The following is a 20,175-nucleotide window of genomic DNA, read 5'->3' on the forward strand; positions in this document are numbered from 1 at the left end:
TTATTCAAGAGGTTCTTAAATGTTAGGTTTGACATGACTAAGGGGAACCTGGGAAGGAGAAAGCTTGTAAGGGCTTTGGGTGTTAACCAGCCCCAAGCTGTGGTTCCTTAGACTGCCGTGTGATGCCAGATGAGAGCCCTTTGCACATAGCCTTGGAGTTAGTTCCTGACTTGCATATTTTAGGATGCTTCTCCTGTGTCTGGCTGTGCTGAGAATTTAGGCTGTTCTGGGATTTGCTGTTGAGTGGCCAATTTAAAGGGTGGAGATCAGCATAGAAAACTAGATGTGGTAGGGGAGAAACAATGGGAGTCTGATAACCTCCAGCTTCCTAACTTGGAAGACACCTTACAGACCCTGTGGTCCTCTTGGTGTGTGGGAAAAGGAGAAAAGCACTTTGTTGGCTTTTGCAAATGTTTTCAACATTTTTTTGCTTGTGATTACTTGTCATACCTTCTTGCCATCGACAGCTAAAAGATTAGAAGGAACTAAAGATTAGAAGGAATCTTTGTTTCAGAGATCATTGCTACTGTTTTCACACCATGTAGGATACCTAACTCCTGGAGGACTTGTAATATTACCATAGCCAAATAACCAGTGATCCTGGTATTTAAAGGTGTTATCAGATATGGAGGCCTGGCCAGAAGCATGGGAGAAGCAGGAACACTCTTTCTATGGAGTGTTAGTGTTGCTGCTGATAAGCCCACACAAGCTGGGGCAGGGAGCTCTAATTCAGAGCCTCTTGATTATCACAGAGTCTTTCTCCTGGGACTTTGCTCTGGGATATGAGTGTAGGAGAACTTGTACTGTGAAAAACACAGTCTATTTAGTCAAATGGGCAATGTTGTTTAGAATGGCACTTAAAACACTGCATCACTGATGTCTGATGGCTTTTCATCTCATTCCTGTGGCCTGATTGATGCTAGATGCCAGCGATGTCATTATACTCCATAGTGCTTGTACTGAGAGGTATATCATGGGAGAATGAATCTGACATACTACCTTGAGAAGGGAAGGTATTGAGCAGTGTGATTCAGCAAAGGAATCAAGTTTAATGTCTGTATTGATAAACCTGAGAGAGCAGGCACCAACCAGGCCCTGCTGATGTTCAGATTACATAAGACCTTAGTTCTAAGCACACCTTGTGAGTGCTTTTGTGGACTTGCATTTTACAAGATCAATCTCTTCCTAAACAAAGAAACAAATAAATCGCACAGTTTTACACTAATTGATTCTTTTCCTCTTAAGTCTCTTCAGAAAGTGGGGTGCTCCCAAAACCTGGAGAACCAGAAAACTCTGTGCCCTCGAGAACAAGGCGCCTTCTTCCCCAGCTCCCTCCAAGTGATAAATCAGACAGCCCCACTCCCACAGTCCTGGTGTGCCAGGAGTCCTATTCAGAGGTTACCAAGAGAACCATCGTGAAGGATGGCTGCGTGGAAGCCTGTGGCGATTCCAACAGCCACCTCTTCATCCAGGAGGACCTGGATCCGGATAGCCTCAGCGATGCCAGCAGATCTGACGATGGCTTCAGCACAGAAAAAGGCAAGAAATACAAAGAGAACAGCAAAATGCTAGAGCAGATGAGGGAAGACAATAGATCAGAGAGTCGGCAGCCAGGAGCCACCCGGATCTCTCACGTGAGAGCTGTGAGTGAGCCAGTTTCTACCTCCTTCTACATTGGTGATGACAGCAATGATGCAGAGGTTCCCTCCAAGCTCTCCATGAGTATATCCCATGCTCGAGCAGACAAGGACAGCAAGGATCCGGAGTTTTCCTTCAAGTGTGCTGGCACACCAGTTTCTGGAAAGCCACCGGTCAAAGATGTCAGTGCTTATATAAACACGGCTGGAAAAGTTGTCATTTCCCTTCATCAGAGTCTTCCTCAAGATCAAGAAAACATGTCAGGAAAGGAAACGGCATCTTTTGTTAGACAGGAAAGTTTTACCAAAGATAAATCAAGCAGTGGTGTTCCTCAGAATAAACTCCCACATATTTCAAGTCACCCTCTGCTTAAAGATTTAGAGGCTCTTCGGTCAACTCGTATGGACTTTGGTCAGGACACTCATCTTCTGCTTAAGGACACTGAAACTGCCTTGGCAGCGCTGGAAGCCAAATTGCTTGGTCAAAGCCAACAGCTGGAATCGTCAGAAACTGCTGGTCAGCTGGAGGACTCTTTGTCAGGGGACTCAGATGTAGACACAGCCAGCACAGTCAGCTTGGTGAGCGGCAAAAACATCCCAGCAAGTGCCCCGAAACGCAAAGCGGTTGTGAGCTTGCAGAAGGAGAAATCTTCCTCCACACCATCCATCCAGGACCAGTGTGGGCAGCCCAGCGCTCGGGACAGGCTGACAGAGAAGCAGAAAACACAAGCACCAGAGGCACCCAACCGAGCAGAGGCCACCAAACGCTTCCAGATGAAGCGGAGCGCTGGGACTCGAGGGTCACTTGACTTCACAGACGACGAGAGAAGTTCGAACTCGCCCTACCTGCCAGTCCCAGATGCGGTTGTGTCTGACCACGAGCACTCGGTAACCCGGCCTGTTCCCAGGAGGAAACCTTTCACTCAGCCCACCAAGGAGGACCAGAGCAAAACAACCTCAAACGTGCAGAAAATCCAGCAGGTTCTCACCCGGTCCAACAGTTTATCCACCCCCCGGCCCACGAGGGCCTCAAAGCTGCGCCGCGCCCGGCTGGGAGATGCTTCGGACAACGAGTGTGTGGATGCTGACAAAGCAGCCTCCAACTCGGATGCCACTGCTCAGGGCACCAGGCAGCCCACGGAGACAAAGAAGCTGTCCCGGCTGGACATCCTGGCCATGCCCAGGAAACGGGCAGGATCATTCACAGTGCCCAGTGACTCAGAGACGGCACAGGCGAGGACGGGCTTTTCGGGCCGCAGCGCCGAGTCCTATCGCAAGACGGGCGTGTCGGAGGTGAGAGCTGCGGCCAGGAAAACAGCAGCTGCTGCCTCTGCCAAGCAGCCTTTCAGCAGGACTCGTTCAAGCAGTGTCAAGTATTCCTCCTCGTCATCCTGTAAGTGCTTCTGCTTTATGTTTCTCCCCTCTTCCCCTGTTTCTGACCTACAGGCTGCACGTAGTTGCCGGGGATAAATATCGCAGTAGTAGAGGTGCTGCCTTGGTGAGTACAAAAGTCTGCATTTATGAGCAGCACAGATGTTGAGATTTCATGTGGATTTGGAGACAGCAGAGCACTCTCATACTCAGTGAGATGGTATTGTGGTTATGTCTGTGAGAATACTCCAAATAGCTACTCCAGTGGTTTGTTTTTTGAACAACCAGTTGCCATTTGACAGTTGCCCATATTTTTTTTAAAAGATAGAATTTAATGCCTTTCTAGTGCTGCAAAAAATTCTGATCTCTTTTACTTGTAAAATTCAAAGTTTTCTCCTAGAGAGCTTATAATGGTGTTGGTGACAGCTGATGTCCAAGGTGGCAAGTTTGAAGGCATCTGAAACTGAAGAAAAAAAATATGTCCCTGTGTTGTGAAAGCTGTTCCCTTGTTGTCCTGAAAATATAAATACAGAGCTAGACACTGCATGTTGATTACCTCATGAGATTGACACTTCTATGTATTTTCATTGACTTTTGCCACAGCTAAGGCAGGTTCACAGTTGGGGTTCCCATGAGGCAGAGGTAGGAATGTAGGAATTACATTGCCCTATAGTTGAGCACTCAATAGACCCTTGAAAAATCAGCATTTGTCATATTGAAATCAGCCTTCAATTAAGAGGTGGGGACAATTCAGATGACAACTTTGGGGTGGTAATTAATTATGGGAAATTGTTCCTGAAACCTTTGGTTTAAGTTCAGGACAATGCCTGTAGTCCTTGACATGCAACAGATGTGGCAAAGCAAATGTGTTTGCTTAGGATTTTAGGAATGATTGGTAGCCAGAGGGACAGGAAGAACCCCTTTGGCTGGATTTCTCAGTAGAATCCTATTTTCAGCAGTTTCATGTTTTTGTAAGGGGTCTTGGAGTTCTGGATGTGTCCTTTAATATATTTTCATACAGCTGAGTATTTATCCCCCTTGCAGTATTAATTTTTATTGCATGCTAAAAATGTTATTTGCTGCTTGTTTTGGATTGTTTTAGTACATTCAGCTTCACCTTTAATTTTAGTGATTTTTTTCCTTACACACTTGTATATGCATGTAAATCAGAATGTGATTAAGCTAAAACAGTATGTACAGTCTCTGCTCTTGCCTTTTTTGAGATGATGCTATTATTAACTTCTTGTTAATGCTGATAAACAAATTTAAATCAAGATAATGTGGTCAGTTTTCCAAACAGGAGGTGCTCTTTGCACTCCCTCTGCCTTTGGACCACAGGCTTCAAATCATTCAGAGAGAAATGATAAGTGTTGGCCAGTTCTTTATTTAAATGAATTGGTTTTTGATTTCCACACCTCTGTAGCAGCATGCTAACACCTTTCCTTGTCCATAGTTGCAGCAGATGATGCTAATCTTTCCTCTGAATTAGTCACTCTTAAAATACTAACCTCCTAATTCTTTGATAGGATTGTGAACCTTGTGCAAGCTCTGAGTACATGCTGGTGTATTTCGAGCTTCATTGTGCTTGCTGTTGTGTGATCCATGCTCCTGTACTAATGCTGTTGTAGACATAGCAAATCAGCAGCTAGAACTCCCTTCCTGCAGCCAGAGTGACATGTTGTGAAACTGGACTGTTGCACTGTGCCATCAAGACTTTTTTTAGCACAATACAACAACCCTTGAAAGCTTTGAGTGTGAGGCCTAGGGGATAGGGAGGCAGATGTTGCTGATTTATTCCAGGGGTTCTTAGTGTTTAGTTAACCACAGGAGTTCCAACTCTCCCAGTGAGAGAAAGTTAATCTCACTGTGGAGGAACAGCATGAACTGTCTGCCCATGAGACAAGAAATGCCAGTATATTGTTGGGCCATCTGAAGTAGCTTTCTGTGAAAGTCACAGATAAGATCAGAATTACCCAAGTTACCAGTTCTGAGAGCTAAAGGCTTGTCTCCCATGCTCCTCTGTGTACACAATTTGTTTACTCAGGGTAATTTAGATGATACTGAGGGAGCTGATTCTGATTTCCCTTGGTGTACAGAGATGGAAAATGAGTCTCATCATTTTAAAATTGCCGTTCAGTGACAGGGTGACCTCTTGATTCTAAAACTGCATTTAAAAAAGAGATACAATTCTGTGAATTGAATATGAGCAAATTTATTTTTATTTTATATATATATATATATAAATATCCTAAGCCAAGGCATTGTTATAGCTATGGGTGAGATAGCAATGTCTAGGAATTCTTTCACTATACAGTAATTATCTATAGCTTCTACCTGCATCTTACACACCAAATTAGCTGGTTTTGTTTGTATGGTGTATGATGCTGACTTAGTTCACAGGTAGTGTTTCAGTGTTAGGATTGTCTTGGTAACACAGTGAAGTTTTTCGGTGTTGTAATTCTAAATAACTTGTCTGGTTCTGTGTTTGGTGGGTCTTCATTCTCCAGGGGTGGACAGAAGGGAATGAAGCAGTACCTGTAGAGAGTATAGTGAGGCAGCAAACATTGAGAGCCCAGTTTTCAAACAAGGACACCTTGACATTTCCCATGCAAGGAAGACCTGGGTGTCTACAGATCTGCAGAACAAGTTGGGAAAAGTGAGCAGCTACCACGTGGCTCCAGGGCTTGGAGCCAGTCCTGACTGTGAACACTTTCTTGTAGAGTGTCATTAATGGTGAATTGTGAGGCAGGAGGTGAGCATGGGGTGTGGACTCTTGCAAATAACACCAAGCACCAACAGTCTACTCTTCACTCCAAAACCCCTCCTTCTGCTTGTACTTGAAGCTAATTAGAAAGGTATCTGCAGGCTTGAAAATTGGGCTCTCTTCAGAAAAGGACTTCTGTGGGACTATGAGGAGTCTGAAATGTGTGCTACTTACACACAGAGCTTCTGTGCATGGAAAGCCAAGTCTGTGGTAGTAATTTACTACAGTGGAGGCATTAACACAGTCATTATGATTTTCCATTGGAATTTTCCACTCCAAATTTGTACAGTGAATGGGAGCCATAGAGGGGCTCGACTTTGAAATAAGCTCAGAAAATGTGGTATTTTAACTTAAGATCTGCACAGAAACTCGACTTTCCTTATGCTCTTGGGCTAGTTTTGTGTTACCTTTCAGCCTTTTGTGGTTACTTTTGACTACTGTCCTCGGTCTGAAACCAATTCATTTTTTATAAGCATCAAGGCGGAGACCACAGGGTTCAGATTACACTTCCACTTCGGAGGAGGAATATGGCTCAAATCACAGCTCCCCTAAACACAAACGCTCCCATACTTCAACAGCCACACAAACACCGAGGATGCGTGGCTCTGGGCTGGGCAGGCAGAAGCACAACGGCAGAGAAACGGATGAGGATGAAGATTTTGATGACAACCCTGACCCCTACGGCTTCATTGCGCAAACAGCAGAGATAGCAGAAATTGCCAGGTGAGGTGGGGCTTTATCTGTTAACCCACGAGTTGAAAACGGGTTGTTTTCTTCTTGGTGTTGAAATCAAACCCAGGTGTGGGGGTAGTGTTGTTTGTGTGCCCACATATCCTTTATATATGAACATTGACTTGGAAGGGTTTCATGAGCCTTTACAGCCTGGATGTGCTGCTTGTACCTTGTATCTACAAAAGGCCATGGTGCAGGGCATTGTCTCTTGGTTTGTTTCTTGTTCAAGCTGTGGGAAGTCTAATTGTTTATACCTTCATAACTCTGCTCTCTGCTGGAAGTCACAGTGTGTGTGTGTGTGTGTGTGTGTGTGTGTATGGTGTGGTTGGTGTGAACTCTCTTAATTCTCTGCAGAGGAAGTCAAATGGATTAGCAAAGACTGGATATGTAAACTGTTGAAGCTGCTTTGCCCGAAGCTGGTCAGAGAGCAGTAAGAAATAGCTGCAGGGCAGAAACCTCTTTTGCGTGGCACAACTGAATCTGAGCCTGTCTAGACCTTGTATATAAATGAATCGTTGCTTAGCTTGATGTCCCTGGATACGGTGCTTACTGTGTACTGGTGGTCTGTTGGTTGCCTGGAGGGCTTCAGCAATAAAGCAAATAGATTCTTTTTTTAAACAGTGGCATTTGAGGTTTGTCATCTCTAATATGCAACTGTGTTATGCCAACTTTCCAGAAATACTGGTCTTCCATTGTACTGGCCATACTTGAAATACTTTTGCCTGAGGAAGCTGCCCTGTGTCTGCTTTTGGCCACATCGCCCTCGCCGCTGCCACACTCACCTCGAAAGGGCTTTTCTTGCTGAAAGTTGCTGTCAAGCTGCTAGAAAGCGTGTCAGCCTTTAAAGCAGGCTGCTTTACCTGTGCTGCACAGTGTGTGTGTGTGTGTGTGTGTGTGTGTGTGAGATGCCGGCTTCCCTCCCAGCAGCACTCCCAGCACCGGGGAGCTGGGGCTCTCAGCAGCTATAAATACACGGTTGCGTCAGCCTCGTCTGGCGCTGCACTGAGCAGGGCTCTGTCACAGAGTCTGCCTGCTAATTGCAGCTCTGGTTTCCCTTGCTGCTCCCGAATTAACTGGGAGGGGTTTAGAGGAGTCAGGGAGAGTTAAAAGGGAAAATGCCACTTGTTTACAGTAGTGAGTCACATAATGGAAGTGTTTGGTGACAGCTATATCCAAACCAGCACAGAGAGGGGTTACCTTGTGCAGGCAGCTCAGTCTGCATTTTTTTAGTTCAACTGTGCATTTTCTTTCCAAGGAAATGTTTTGATGAACTGACAGTTTTATCACATTGCTTGTTTTCCTTGTGGGTGCCTTCCAATTTGGAATATTCCATAATAACATGGGGGTTTTTTGTTGGGTGGGGTGTTTTGGGGGTTTTTTTGGTAGGCTGTTTTAGTTTTTTTTCATTAAAAGAAGACAGTTGTTCCAAATGAATTTGACTAGCTATAAGATTATCTTTCCTCATGGAAGTTTTCTTTTAAAATTACCACAACAGCTACTTCTGGTCTGAAGGGGTTTTTTAAAGCTGTACTACAAATAATCCAGAGACTTAGGAACTGTTTTTGAGCTCTAGAGTAGATAGAGCAGGGTCCTGCCAACACTGAGTGTTAACTGGACACCTGTCAAGGAGCTTGAAGTTTCAAGATTCGGTTTCTGAAAACCAGATCCTTCTAATGTATGCTATGCTTATCTTCATAATCCTTCATCTCTTGTGGAGAATGTGGAGGCATATTGTGATTTTCAGTGTACAGACCACAAGGAAAATGCAAGAGGAATTGAGGTTTTTTTCTTTTAGTAAAAAAAAAAAAAAAAGTTTTTTCCCCTGTATGTACTTTTTAATGGAAAACAAGACCCAGGAAGAAAAATTAACTGTACTGTGTAAGAAAACAAACAAACAAGAGAAAGAAGTAGAGTGAATGGGTGGGGGAGCAATAGCATAATTTTTTTTTATGGATTGTCTCTACTTTCTGGCAATGTGTAGTCACTAGAATTTGCTTTATATCAGTTCTCCACTTTGAAGCTGGATTCAGGAGGGAAGGAGATCAACTTTTTATGCAGCTAGCACATTCCTCAGCACCCTGCCAAGGCAGCCCAAAAAGCCCTGCTTGCCCTAGCCTCTGCGGAGATTATACCTCCCACAAACCTTTTGTGGCTCCTTTTTTATATGTTATGAACGTGAGGCGTGTTGCATTCTGTGTGCTGATGGTTCTGCTTCGTTGCCTGTGCTTCAGGCTCAGCCAGACCTTGGTGAAGGATGTGGCCATCCTTGCTCGGGAGATTCACGACGTTGCTGGAGATGGGGACTCGCAGAGCTCCTCGGGGACAGGACCCAGCCCCTGCCTCAGCTCTGTGCCCAACACTCCAGCTTCCACCATATCTGCCAGAGAGGAGGTAAGGTGGGATCACTGGCATCTCTGCCCCTCGGTGTTAGTGAGTGCCTGGGACATGGGAGACCAGGGCAGTATCCCCAATTGCTGCAGCACCGAAAAACCTTTATTCCTTGTACTCCTAAAAAGCACCACTAGAAAGACCAACTGCAGCACTGAAAACCTTCATTCCTTGTCCTCCTAAAAAGCACCACCAGAAAGACCAACTGCAGCCTATTTAGGGTGCTCTATATTTTCTCCTCTCTGCCACAGCCAGAATCATACAATTTCCCAAGGCTTCTGTTTGGATGCTGGTCCCTGAAATTTGCATCTGAGGAACAGGAGGGAGAGGATGTGTTGTGCTGCTGTGCCGGGGAGCCAGAGCCTTCCTCTTTGTTTCACACAAGGCACTGACCGTGTGTGCTGGCTGCACTCTCTGTGTCAGCTGTGTTTTTGTGTTCTGCTGTGTCCTTTCTGCCAGGACTGTTGGAATGCTGTGCAGGTGTTGCTGGAATCCCTTCCCTCCATCTGAGTATCGATGGAGGAGGGCAAGGACTCTGGGAGCTGGGCAGGGAGGCAGGCAGGTAGCTTGGGAAGTGCTGTCCCCCAGCCCTTCTGTGAAGCTGTGGCTTCCTCCCAAACTGCTCAGCTCAGTTTGTCCACACTAGGCTGGGAAGGAGAGGCAATTTCTTAATTTGTTTCACCAGTGCTGTAGCACAGGGACCAGCTCAGCTCAAATTTGGCTGCAAGGTCACCAGGAGGCTTCAGATGCTGAAGCAAAATTGCCTTTGCTACTGTTTAAATCCAAATTCCCTCCTGTGTACCACCAGTGTGGGCTTAAAAAATACACAGCTCTCTGCTGCTCAGATGGTTCCCCTGGCCCCCTGTTGTCTTTGACTGTTGTGAGAATTGCAGACCCATCCTAGGCAGGGTTCAAAGCTGCGACCAAGCCTGTTACTCTGCCAAGAGGGTCCTTGGAGGCCCTGTGATCCTGCTGTGATCAGCACTAGATCAAGGAGAAGTTTAGGGAAATAACCAGAAGATCAGGCGAGTGTGGCTGTGGTTGTGCTAAACTGAGATCAGCTGCAGCCTGCCCAGGGAGGGGTTTGTCCTGGGGCCTTTTGGAGCCAAAGTGCACAAATGTTTCACAATAACTGCAGGCTCTAAGATAAAGTGTTTTATTGCTTTGTTTCCTTGCAAGTGCCACGCCTGCCAAGCTGCCTTTTGTATTGTTCTTTTCAAGCAGTAAAGGTGACATGCCTACTGTGCTTGTGACTTGCAAATGAAACATTTTACTGGGCTCCCACTTGCTTACAGGAAAGTAGGGGAGGAAGAGCAGCATCTCTGCTTTTTTTTTTGGGGTGCCACTGAAGGGTTCAACTATAACTCAGCTCATACGGAGGGATGTTCCCTGCAGCTAGAGGGGGACACCTGGAAAACAGTGTTTCTGCTCTATGCAAAATGACAGGCTCCAATGTGTGGTGATGAATAGCAAGAATCACAAACCCAGGTTGCTCAGACCTGGATGAGGATTTCTATGTGACTTTGCAGTCCTGCTGTGTGGGACATGCCAGCCAGTCCCTCACAGCAGTCAGGAGAGCAAATTCAGGACTGTCACACTGTGGGGAACTCCTGGCAGTGTCCACTGCCAGAGCAGTTTTTGAGATCTTACAGTGTTGTGAAGGACGAAGCACTGATAGTAATCAGTGAAGACAGATCAGGAGCCATAGCCTTTGGTGTGTTCAGGTAGTGGCTGAAAACACTCTAAAGGCTTCTAATGAGGCTTCCTCTGAGCAGGAGTGGATATCAGCATGGTTTCAGCAGGGCCAGCATCTGGCAGCCCATTTGAGTACACCCAAAATGCCAAAGTGCATTGGTGTTGCTGCCTGACATGATTGATAGCCAGGAACAGGTTCCATCAGCAGGGCTTTCTGCTGGCGATGCTGAGATGTGGAGCCAGATCCTGAATAGCTTTCAATCCTAAAGAGTGCAGCTTGGGGGTCTTGTTATGAATGCCAACAGTATAAACTGATGTGAGTTTAGTAAACAGACACCTCATCTTTGGCACTGGACCAGATTCAGCCCCAGTGCACTGCCATGCCTGCTTCCCCCAGTCTGTGTTGTTGAAACTGTGCTGAATTAATAATTCTGGCTTAATGCAGAGAAGCTGCTGGGAAATTTCTGAAGATCACTTTTTGTGATGCTAAGCATTGTGAATTTTGTGAGTGTTTGTCAAACAACTTTATATTAAATATTCTAGGAAAGGACATAGTGATGAGGAATAGCTACCATGGTTATAATAGTAATATATTGAAAGATCTGATGATAGAAGGAATTATGTGAATAAGAAAAAGTTTCTGTGTGTGGGTGTCTCTTATGCTGCAATGGCTTATGCAGTGTTGTATGTCTTTCTGCATTTTAGTACTAAATATTTATATCTATTCCAAAAAAGTGGGGGAAAACGCAGGAAAAATAAGTACTGATACTGGAATCACTTTTGAGTGTTTAATGCTGTACCAGAAACATCATTTGGGACCAGTGTGTGGTTGGCATTTCTCAGCCTCAAATGAACTGCTTTTTAAATTAGTTTCATTAAGAAGCTTGGTTAAAGTTTAAATGAGGAGTATCCTCTGATAAGTTACGGTGGAGCCTTAGATTTAAACCTTATTCTTCAGCTTCTGTTCTGTCAGGTTCAGTGCTGGCTTGCTGGATGTTTGCAAAGGAGGCTTTCCATTTCCCCAGTGTATGTTTGGGGTGGTTTTGTTTTTCTAGGCTCAGCTGTATAGTTTATGATAAGATAGATTCTTGGCATACAGAGCTGAGTACTGCTACAAATTAAGCAAACTTAAAAAAAACAAAAAAACAAACAACAGAACAAAAGAGTTCAGCAAGGATGAAACCTTAATATTTCCTGTTTACCAAAGTCTTGGGTTGTTTGGGATGCCTTGCATTGTGGGTGTGTAGGTTTTGCAGACCCAGCTTTCTGCAGAGCTCAGCCATCAAACTTAAACCTCAGCTGCTGCAAACACAGTCAGAGTTGGGTCATCCCAAATCACTGGCTATTTCTGCAAATTTTAGCCCTGCATAACATTCTTTTGGCAGGTCTTTTTAAAAAAGTTGATAACGATGTAACAAAAACTAAAGAGCCTGATTAAGTTTGTTAAGTTGTGTAATGTACTCAGTATGAGTGTTGGTACGACAAGAGGAAATGCTTATGGGTGTGATGGAAGAGAAAATGTGAGAACAGAACAGGTCATGCACAGAATCTCCTGGGATGGTGGAGCAGGTGCTGTCCTTGCCTTGTTTTCAGCTGGTTGGGCCAAGACCTGCTCACTGTAGGAATATCTCATTCCCTTCTGACACTTTTACTGCTCCAATCAGCCTAACTTACTGTTTCTGCACTTGATGAAAGGAAGCTTATTAGCTAAATATTTTGGCTGTTCTGCCCCTGTGCTATAATATCTCACACCTGCTGCCTGTGTATAACCCAAGTGCTGCTGCATAGTGTGGGGGGCCTGGCCCTTGGATGGCACACAGTTTCCTCACAAGGAGCTGTGTGCTTTGCCAACCAAAGAGCCTCTTGGGCTGGGTGTTCATCCCTTTCCCAGAGCACTCTGGATTTCACTCAGCACAGTCCAGTTTGGATAACTGGGAATCTGCCTGAGGCCACCTCAGCAGAACTGGATGCTGACCAGGATCTCCATGGGCTTCAGTGCATGATGGAGGGTAGGCACCAAGTGCTGGTCCTCAGGAATGTGCTTTTGGGAATGTCAACCCCAAATAACCCCAAACCCTGTGTTCTCTTTGATACTTGCTGTCACAGTCATTCACTAGCATTGATCTCTTTGTTTCTGTTTTAACACAGATTGCTCGTAGATCTTTTCGGCTGGCATATCCATCTCAGGTGCACTTTCCATCCCATTATTTTTGTATCTGTCTTGTCACTGTTATTTTCTTCCCCTTCTTTTAAAGTTTTTGTCAGTAAACCCAACAAGAGTAACTGTGTTGTCATTTCTGTTTTTCCTGTTAATTATTTGCTTTTTTAGTGGTTTTGTATTGCTTTTTCATCTCTTTCATGTGTTACTAAATAGTTTCTGATTAATTTGAGTGTGTCTTTAATGTTGCATTGATATATTAAGACATAAGATATGGGAAAACAGGGTCCTTTTGAGTTTTAGCTAAATTCAAAAAAGACAAAGATTTACTTTTCCGTACATGCTCAAGACTCAAAATTTTAAAGTAGAATAGCCCCACAGAGTTTTGTGGTATGACTCCAGTGGGCAGGCACTTGCAGGATTGGGGTCTAATAATTTGCTTACAAGCCCATACCTGTCTGAACAAGACTTAAATGAATCAGTGTTCCTCTAAATCTGTAATACCTGCAGTGAGTGCCTGTGAGCCTGCTTTCCCTACTAATTTTTAATGACTCATTACTCATTATTTCCAAGTTGGTGCAGCACATTCCAGAAGCAAGTCTGAACTACCAGAAAGTGCCTCCGGGATCAGTGGAACTGAAGGATTTTGACCAAAATATGAATGATAATAGAGAAGAGGATCCCTCAAGAAAAACAAGGACAAGAAACCGTGAGGAGGCAGGCCACCTTTTTCTTTACTTTATATATGACATGGTTTTAAGCTGCTGTATGTCACCTTGTTCTTTGCAAGCTGCCAAAGGAGGCTGCTCAGAAACACCCCAAACCCACACTTCTCAGCAGCCCTGATGTGTGGGTATAGAAACAGTGTTTAAAAAGAAAAAAGAGGAACAGAACCACCCATCTTGCCAGTAGTGACTGGAAGTTTCCTCTCTTGTGTAAAATGCCAGTAAAACCTGAGGCTGCATCACCTGTTTTTGGGAGCATACATTCAGTGTCAGAGCTGCCTTAGGCTGTTTCACTGCTGTCTTAGAGAAGAACTCAAACATATCAACTTTGAAATCTGAAGCACTGATAGTTTAATGTCACTGTTCTGCAGCTGGCATCCTGGTTAGAGCTGCTCATGGAGCAGCAGTGGCAGGATCTGGACCTTGGGAGGGGTGTGTGACTGGTGGCACAGCTGGCCTGCAGTCTGAGCATTGCTCCCTCCCATGTTACATGCAGGGTGACCTGCAAATCACAGGGGTGATGCTAAAGGCTGGGAAAGCCTGGCCTGCACTGGAGGCTGGGGATGGTGTTGGGATGAGGGGTGTAGAGGGGTGATGGTGCCAGCAGGAGGAGGAGGAGAAAGCTGCTGATCCAGCACTGGCTGTTGCTCCTGCCTGCTGTGGTGGGAAGGAAGAGCTGGGCAGAGGCTTCAGGGAGGCAGGGGGGCAGAGCTGGCTCCAGCACAGCCACTCTGGAGGTGGAGTGTGACTCACACAGGCACATATAGGGACTGTGGGCTGAGCCACTGGAGCTGATCCTGCCCTGTGACTGCTTGGAAGCAATTCCTTCCTCTCCTGTAGAGAAGTGCCAAGGCTGGATAAAGGGTGCAGCTTCAGAGTGCCCCCAGCTTGGTGTGGGCTTTCCTGGCAGAAGTCTGGAGGCTCTGCTAAGCCACAGGACTTGAATATTTGGGATTTGATAGTATTTTGTTGTTACTTTTAATAAAGCAGAATGTAACACGGTGGGATTCCTGCCTGTGAAGGTGATTTGAACTTATATGTGTCATATTAGGTAGTTTCAACTGTTTGTGGGGCTTCTTGCATTCTGATTTGACTTTTGGGTTTTTTTTTTTTTTGTGTGTGTGGAAAGTATTAAGTGCTGTTCTTTCAGCAATGCTTAAATGCTTATGTTACTGCAAACAGTTCTGTCTCTAGCAAAAGTCTGAACAAGTTGGTATTAACTGTTTTGCCAAAGTGCTGCAATAAAGCCACACATCATCTTAATCTCCCGTGAACTTCAAGTATCATCCATACAAACAAAGGTGTTTCAATGGAGATGATTTACTGTACAAAAAATTCCTGTTTTGTAATATGCTGCTTTTGCTAAAAGTTCTCCAATATGTCCTCATATTTTAGGTAATCTTTGACAATCTGATGTTGAACCCAGTGTCCCAGTTATCACATACAATCCGTGAAAATACAGAAAACCTCGCTGAAAAAATGAAGTAAGTAACTTCTTGTCTCTGGCCTGAAATATTGACTTGCTGGTGAGTTTGTTGAATTGCTACTTGTGGAAGATATTGTACTGTTGTCTTGGAAAGTTCTGTAATCAAGATGCAGGGAATCTACATGTAGGAAATAGTGTGTGTGCAGTGAACCAGAGGTAATATGATTGTTTGCTATCACTTTTCCTCATATCTTTGGCCTTTGGAATTTTAATGCTGGATTTGCCTGTTGATGCCTTGACTTTGAAATGCTGCCTGTGCAGAAGATACAGCAGAAAACTGGTGGATTGTCTCTTTTTACAAGGCTCTTGTAAATATGCAATATGTTACCGAACTTGTGAAATCTTTTCAAAGTTTGTTGTTGCTCTAGAGACATCAGAGGGAAGGACTTTGGATTGTTCCTAAATCAGCTGAAAGGAGCTTTATCCAGCTGCTAATCCACTAATCTCTTTTGTTGCCACATCTTGTGGTAATTAAGTCTTTTAAACAAGCAGTTTTTTGATGGCAATTTTAAGATCTGCTCTACTTTTTGTATTACAGGATTCTGTTTCAAAACTCAGAAAGGACCTGGGAGGAAATGGAGGCCAAAATCAATTCAGAAAATGAAGTGCCAATTCTGAAAACATCAAACAAAGTAAGTCCATGCAAACAAGTCAAATACTAAAGACTTGATCGATGAAAGCTTTGTAAGAAACCAAACCAACAATCTCTGACCCTTCTCAAATCAATTTCTGGAATATCTGGTCTATTTTCATCTGTTGAACTGCTGGATTTTGTTATTGTTTGAAGTGTCACAGAGTGAGTTCCTTCTGTGGTTTTGTTTCACCAAACCCTTTCCCAGTTCCTTTGCAAATGATCTTCACAGCCTGGGTTTCTTAGCAGATGTTGAAGTTCAGGGTCATTGGGCCTCATTTAAACATTTACCAAAGAGTCACCTGTCATGTGGTTCCACAGCTTCAGTTGCAGGCAGGTGTTTCTCATGAATGTTTGTTTTCTTCACCTGGAACTGTTTGATATTAGGGCAGTAAAAATCCACCTCAGGGTCCATTCACTCAGGTGATTCAGCCTCTCAAGATGGTGCATGTGCTCTCATGGTCTTTCATTGTCCTTGAAGGGGATTGTCAGTAAGGATTTAAGGGCAGTAGTGGACCCAGTGAATATGATTAATGCTAAACAAGCTCGTGCTAGACCTGTGCAGCAGTATAAATGTGGCCAAATACCCTGTCTGGTGTAGGAGTTGAGTTTATAAACATCTTTGTGTATTTCATATTAAGGAGGAGTGTTTGTACAGGTGTAGCATTTCATAAAAGCCCCTGTGGCTATGAATATGAAAATGCTGTAGCAGCACTTGGTGGCACAGTGCAGAGCAGGCTCCCTGTGCACTGACCAAATGCCTCTCAATGCAGCTTTTCTACTAAATGAGCAAGGTTGGGCCTGACCTTGAATCTTCTTGATCAGATAATGCAGAAGCAGTAAGACTTGATTCCTGTGTCAGTCGAGTACTTTGTTGCTTAATTTTCCATTCTGATGCTTTTGTTTCTAGGAAATCAGTTCTATCCTGAAGGAGCTCAGGCGAGTTCAAAAACAGCTTGAAGGTTGGTCATCTAAAATGTTCCTGTTGTCTCTCAAATGCCAGTAGAGTTGCACAAAATAAAGTATTGTTGGCCTGATTTGTCAGTGAAAGCTGGGAAAGGATGCAGAAGTTCAGGCTGTTACCACAGTGCTGTCTGCTGAATGCATAGGGAATTAACAGTAGATTTATCTTATACTGCCTGTTTTTAGGAAAATTTTTTACTATTGAAATGTAGAAACTGTTGCTATGGAAATGCTTTGTTTGTGGTAATTAGCATATTCCCATAAGATAAAATGGTGCAGGACTGTTCTGATGAAATAATATTTAGCAGCTCTTTCAGCCAGTAAAGCTGTGCTTTTTGGACTTGAATTTTGCACATAGATCTCTGCACTAGGAAAAACAAGACAAGCTCTTGCATCATTTAAAAGCGTAATAAAGACATGTAAAAATACCTAGGCATCATTTTGGGCTCCTGCTAAAAGCTTGCCATTTGGCTGCTCTAGTTTGTCTTTTCCAAATTAACCAGAAAGTTGAGAGTCCACATCTCTTGAGTCTGGGAGAGGTTTTGCTTGTTAAAGCTGTTTAGACCTGAAGGTATTAATGAGCAAACCTGACTAAGATGAACAAAAGTACTGCTTACAGTTCTACTGCTTTCAAAATGAGGGTAGCAAACTTCTGTTTGGAAACTTTGTTGACTGCTGCTAATGTGTTTATGTCTCTTTTTTATTTTTCCTAGTCATAAACGCCATCATTGACCCTACTGGAAACTTGGATATAGTTGCCAGTAACAAAGCATCTTCTGCTGCTAAACAATCTACAGCCACTAAAGTCAGGACTGCTAACAATTCTGGGTCCACACTGGAGACTTTGTCCCTACCACAGATGAGGAACTACGCTCAGAAATCGAACTGTGGGTCTTCTAGCTTGCAAGATTCAAATTTCATTCCAGATGGAGAGAAATATGTGATCTGATACAATATTTTGTATTGCTGTTATACTGTAATCTACTGTTGCATTAGTATTGTGTATGAGTGGTTTGTGGACAGTTTGTGTGGAGCAGTTCTTTAGATTGCTAACATGTTGCACAAAAAAGAAAAATCTATGCTGTGAGGGTGAATGGAAAGTCTGTGTATGCCTTTTAAACAAGACTAGCACTGTGGAGCAGCACATACTCAGCACAGAGGCAAACTGATTTTTACTAAATTATTCATTTATTTATTCTTCCAGTGTGCCATAAGAAAACAGGCTTTGCATATTTTCCATTCAATACTGCTGAGGCTAAAGTGCTCTTGCATTGGCCTGTTTATAACTATTAAGTTGTAATGAGTATCAATTTGAAAAAAAAAAAAAAAAAACCCCACACCTTTTTGGTACTATATTTGTTTGGGTTTTATTTGGTTGAATTTTTTTGAAGTGTACAAGTGAAGCATTACAACTCTGTTGGAATCAACTTGCAAATCCAACAGAACAATTGTGCAATATCGTGGGTTTCTGAGAGAAACCCTTACTTGCAGTTGTGTAAGATTTCCTTTCAGCAATCATAAAAAAGAAGCCACACTGAAGTTGTGCATCTGTTTTTCAGTCCAAAAACCAAAACAAGACAGAATAAACCCTTTTTTTTTTTCTCTTGGGAAAGTATAAAAGTTAATAATGGTATGAATGTAAAGACTACCGATACACCTACTATTTTTGATTATCTTTCAGACCCAAAGTCTGGGGTAGGTAAAAAAAGTTATATTTTACAATTTAGCTTGCCAAATTTTCATGATTTTGGTACAAATGCTGTCTTTAAGCTGCTTTTCTTTTTTAATTTAAATATACAGTCTTTTCATAATGAGCTACAAATGCTCTTGGCTGGGCCAAAGACTAAGATGTTTGCAATTACCCAATTGCAAAGAAAACCATCTGTTCCAATGGCTCGTGGAATAAACTCAATTACACAGTTGCTGTGAACTAGTGCAATCACTTGACAGCACTGAAAAAATAATGGCTTCAATGTAGCTCCACCTTTATGGCTAGTTCTGTTAAGAATTTTTTTTCAATGCAAAAGTGCTTGTGAAGGCCACCATTGTGGTGTTCCTCAGAAACTGTTCAACAGTGTCAAGCACTTGTATAGGTACGTTTGGGATTTTTGTCTCTGGATTTAATTTTTGGTCCATTATAATCCTAGAAACACTAAGGATTGTGTACAGTTGTTTGAGCAATTTCTTATTTAACAAAAGTTGGGGTTTATATTCTGTCTTTGTGTTAAACTGCAAAACACTAAGCAATTTTTCTTGCTTTAAGAGCAAAAATTTTGGTTTTGAGGGGATCTCTTCCAGATGTGTTTGCTCCCAGTTTTTTCTGTCTTGTATCGATTCCTTTTTCATTCTTCCAGGTCAGCAAATAATAATCAGGTAAAGAAATTCTTTTGTAGCTGTGGAGGATACATTTACTGGGAAAGGTGAGCAGATGAGTTCCACTTTGCCCTCATACAGTATGTAATTTAACCAGTGAAAATGGTTTCCCAAGCTTGACTGCTTCTTGTGTGCTGACTCTATATTTTGGGGTGAGTAGTGGATTCCTTAGTTAGCTTCAGTAGTTACCTGAGCTTTTCTGCTAGGATGTTGTAACTGTGGGAACCTGTTAAAATAATTTAAATAAATAGGGATGCTCACAAAGTGTTTAACCTTACTAGTGAGGAAGGTGATTGCTTTCCTGGTGGAACCAGGAAATTTAATCAATTTCAGCAGAGACAGGATCAGTCCCAAAATGGGAGTATGTCAACATGTCATTAGTTTATTTTTGAGCCTGCAAGATGCTGGCTGGTAAATAGTAGGTGCAGATATCCTTCCAAGATTTCCAGTAGGCTATAAGCTCATCTGCTTGTGTGGAGATGCCCTTCCATGAAGAAATCTGCTGGATTTCACATAGATGAATGCAGAATAAAAAGAATTTGCCCTTGATGTTGTTCTGCCTGTAATATATGCACTATCTGAATGTGTTAATTCAGTTGTTGATTCTGATCTGTCTTTTCTTGAAATACCTGACTGTGTCCTTAGTGAATATCATAAGTGGTGGTATCATTCCTGACATATGAAACACAATTTTTCAAGCCCTTCTTAGTTAGGGTTTGAACTGACCAGGTGCTACCCCAACTCACTAGGAGTCAAAGGACCTTCACAGATAAGGTGTTGCTGTTAGTTTCAGTTTTGCTGTAGAAACAAGTGAATTACTAAGACCTAAATCTGACTTCTCTGATTATTTGTTATTTCCACATCTTCATGGCTATGCGCAAGTGGATTCTGTTTCTCTGCAATGTGTCCTTGATGGGACTTCTGTTTACTTTCACTTGAAAATTGCTTGGTTCTTCTTTGATTCTTGAACACATCAGGGAGGGATTTTTCTCCCTTGGTTGCTCTGTTCTGAACTAGAAGAGAGCAAGCCCACAGACACCTTGCATCAATTAAATCAACCTGCAAAATACAGTACCTCTTCAAGTGACTAATGAGGATGCAACAATCAGTGTCTCTTGATAATTTGGAAATGAGTGTGTGAAGGCAGGGAGGATGCACAGCTTGATCTGTTTTATTTGGGACTCAGCCAAACTGTAAAATGCTTCTGTGTCCTGACACAATGCTCATTCTTGGATCTTTGCATTTGAAAAGG

General features: G+C 43.2%; 1 protein-coding gene across 5 annotated transcripts in view; it reads left to right on the forward strand.

Moving 5' to 3' along the window:
• Nucleotides 1–19,461, forward strand: part of CEP170B (centrosomal protein 170B) — a 56,437-nt gene extending 36,976 nt beyond the window's left edge. For 3 of the 5 annotated variants that reach the window (XM_059474022.1, XM_059474023.1, XM_059474024.1), the window contains 9 exons: nt 1,246–3,030; nt 6,246–6,495; nt 8,736–8,895; nt 12,736–12,774; nt 13,319–13,462; nt 14,866–14,954; nt 15,495–15,588; nt 16,498–16,549; nt 17,264–19,461. In XM_059474022.1, coding sequence (XP_059330005.1) covers nt 1,246–3,030; nt 6,246–6,495; nt 8,736–8,895; nt 12,736–12,774; nt 13,319–13,462; nt 14,866–14,954; nt 15,495–15,588; nt 16,498–16,549; nt 17,264–17,499 — 2,849 coding nt within the window. In that variant the 3' untranslated portion in view covers nt 17,500–19,461. The remainder of the gene's footprint in view (nt 1–1,245; nt 3,031–6,245; nt 6,496–8,735; nt 8,896–12,735; nt 12,775–13,318; nt 13,463–14,865; nt 14,955–15,494; nt 15,589–16,497; nt 16,550–17,263) is intronic. The other 2 variants (XM_059474025.1, XM_059474026.1) reach the window with 2 other exon arrangements.
• Nucleotides 19,462–20,175: the final 714 nt, after the last annotated feature.

The sequence above is a fragment of the Ammospiza nelsoni genome, chromosome 6 (genome assembly GCF_027579445.1).
Source record: "Ammospiza nelsoni isolate bAmmNel1 chromosome 6, bAmmNel1.pri, whole genome shotgun sequence".
NCBI classification, from domain to species: Eukaryota; Metazoa; Chordata; class Aves; order Passeriformes; family Passerellidae; genus Ammospiza; species Ammospiza nelsoni.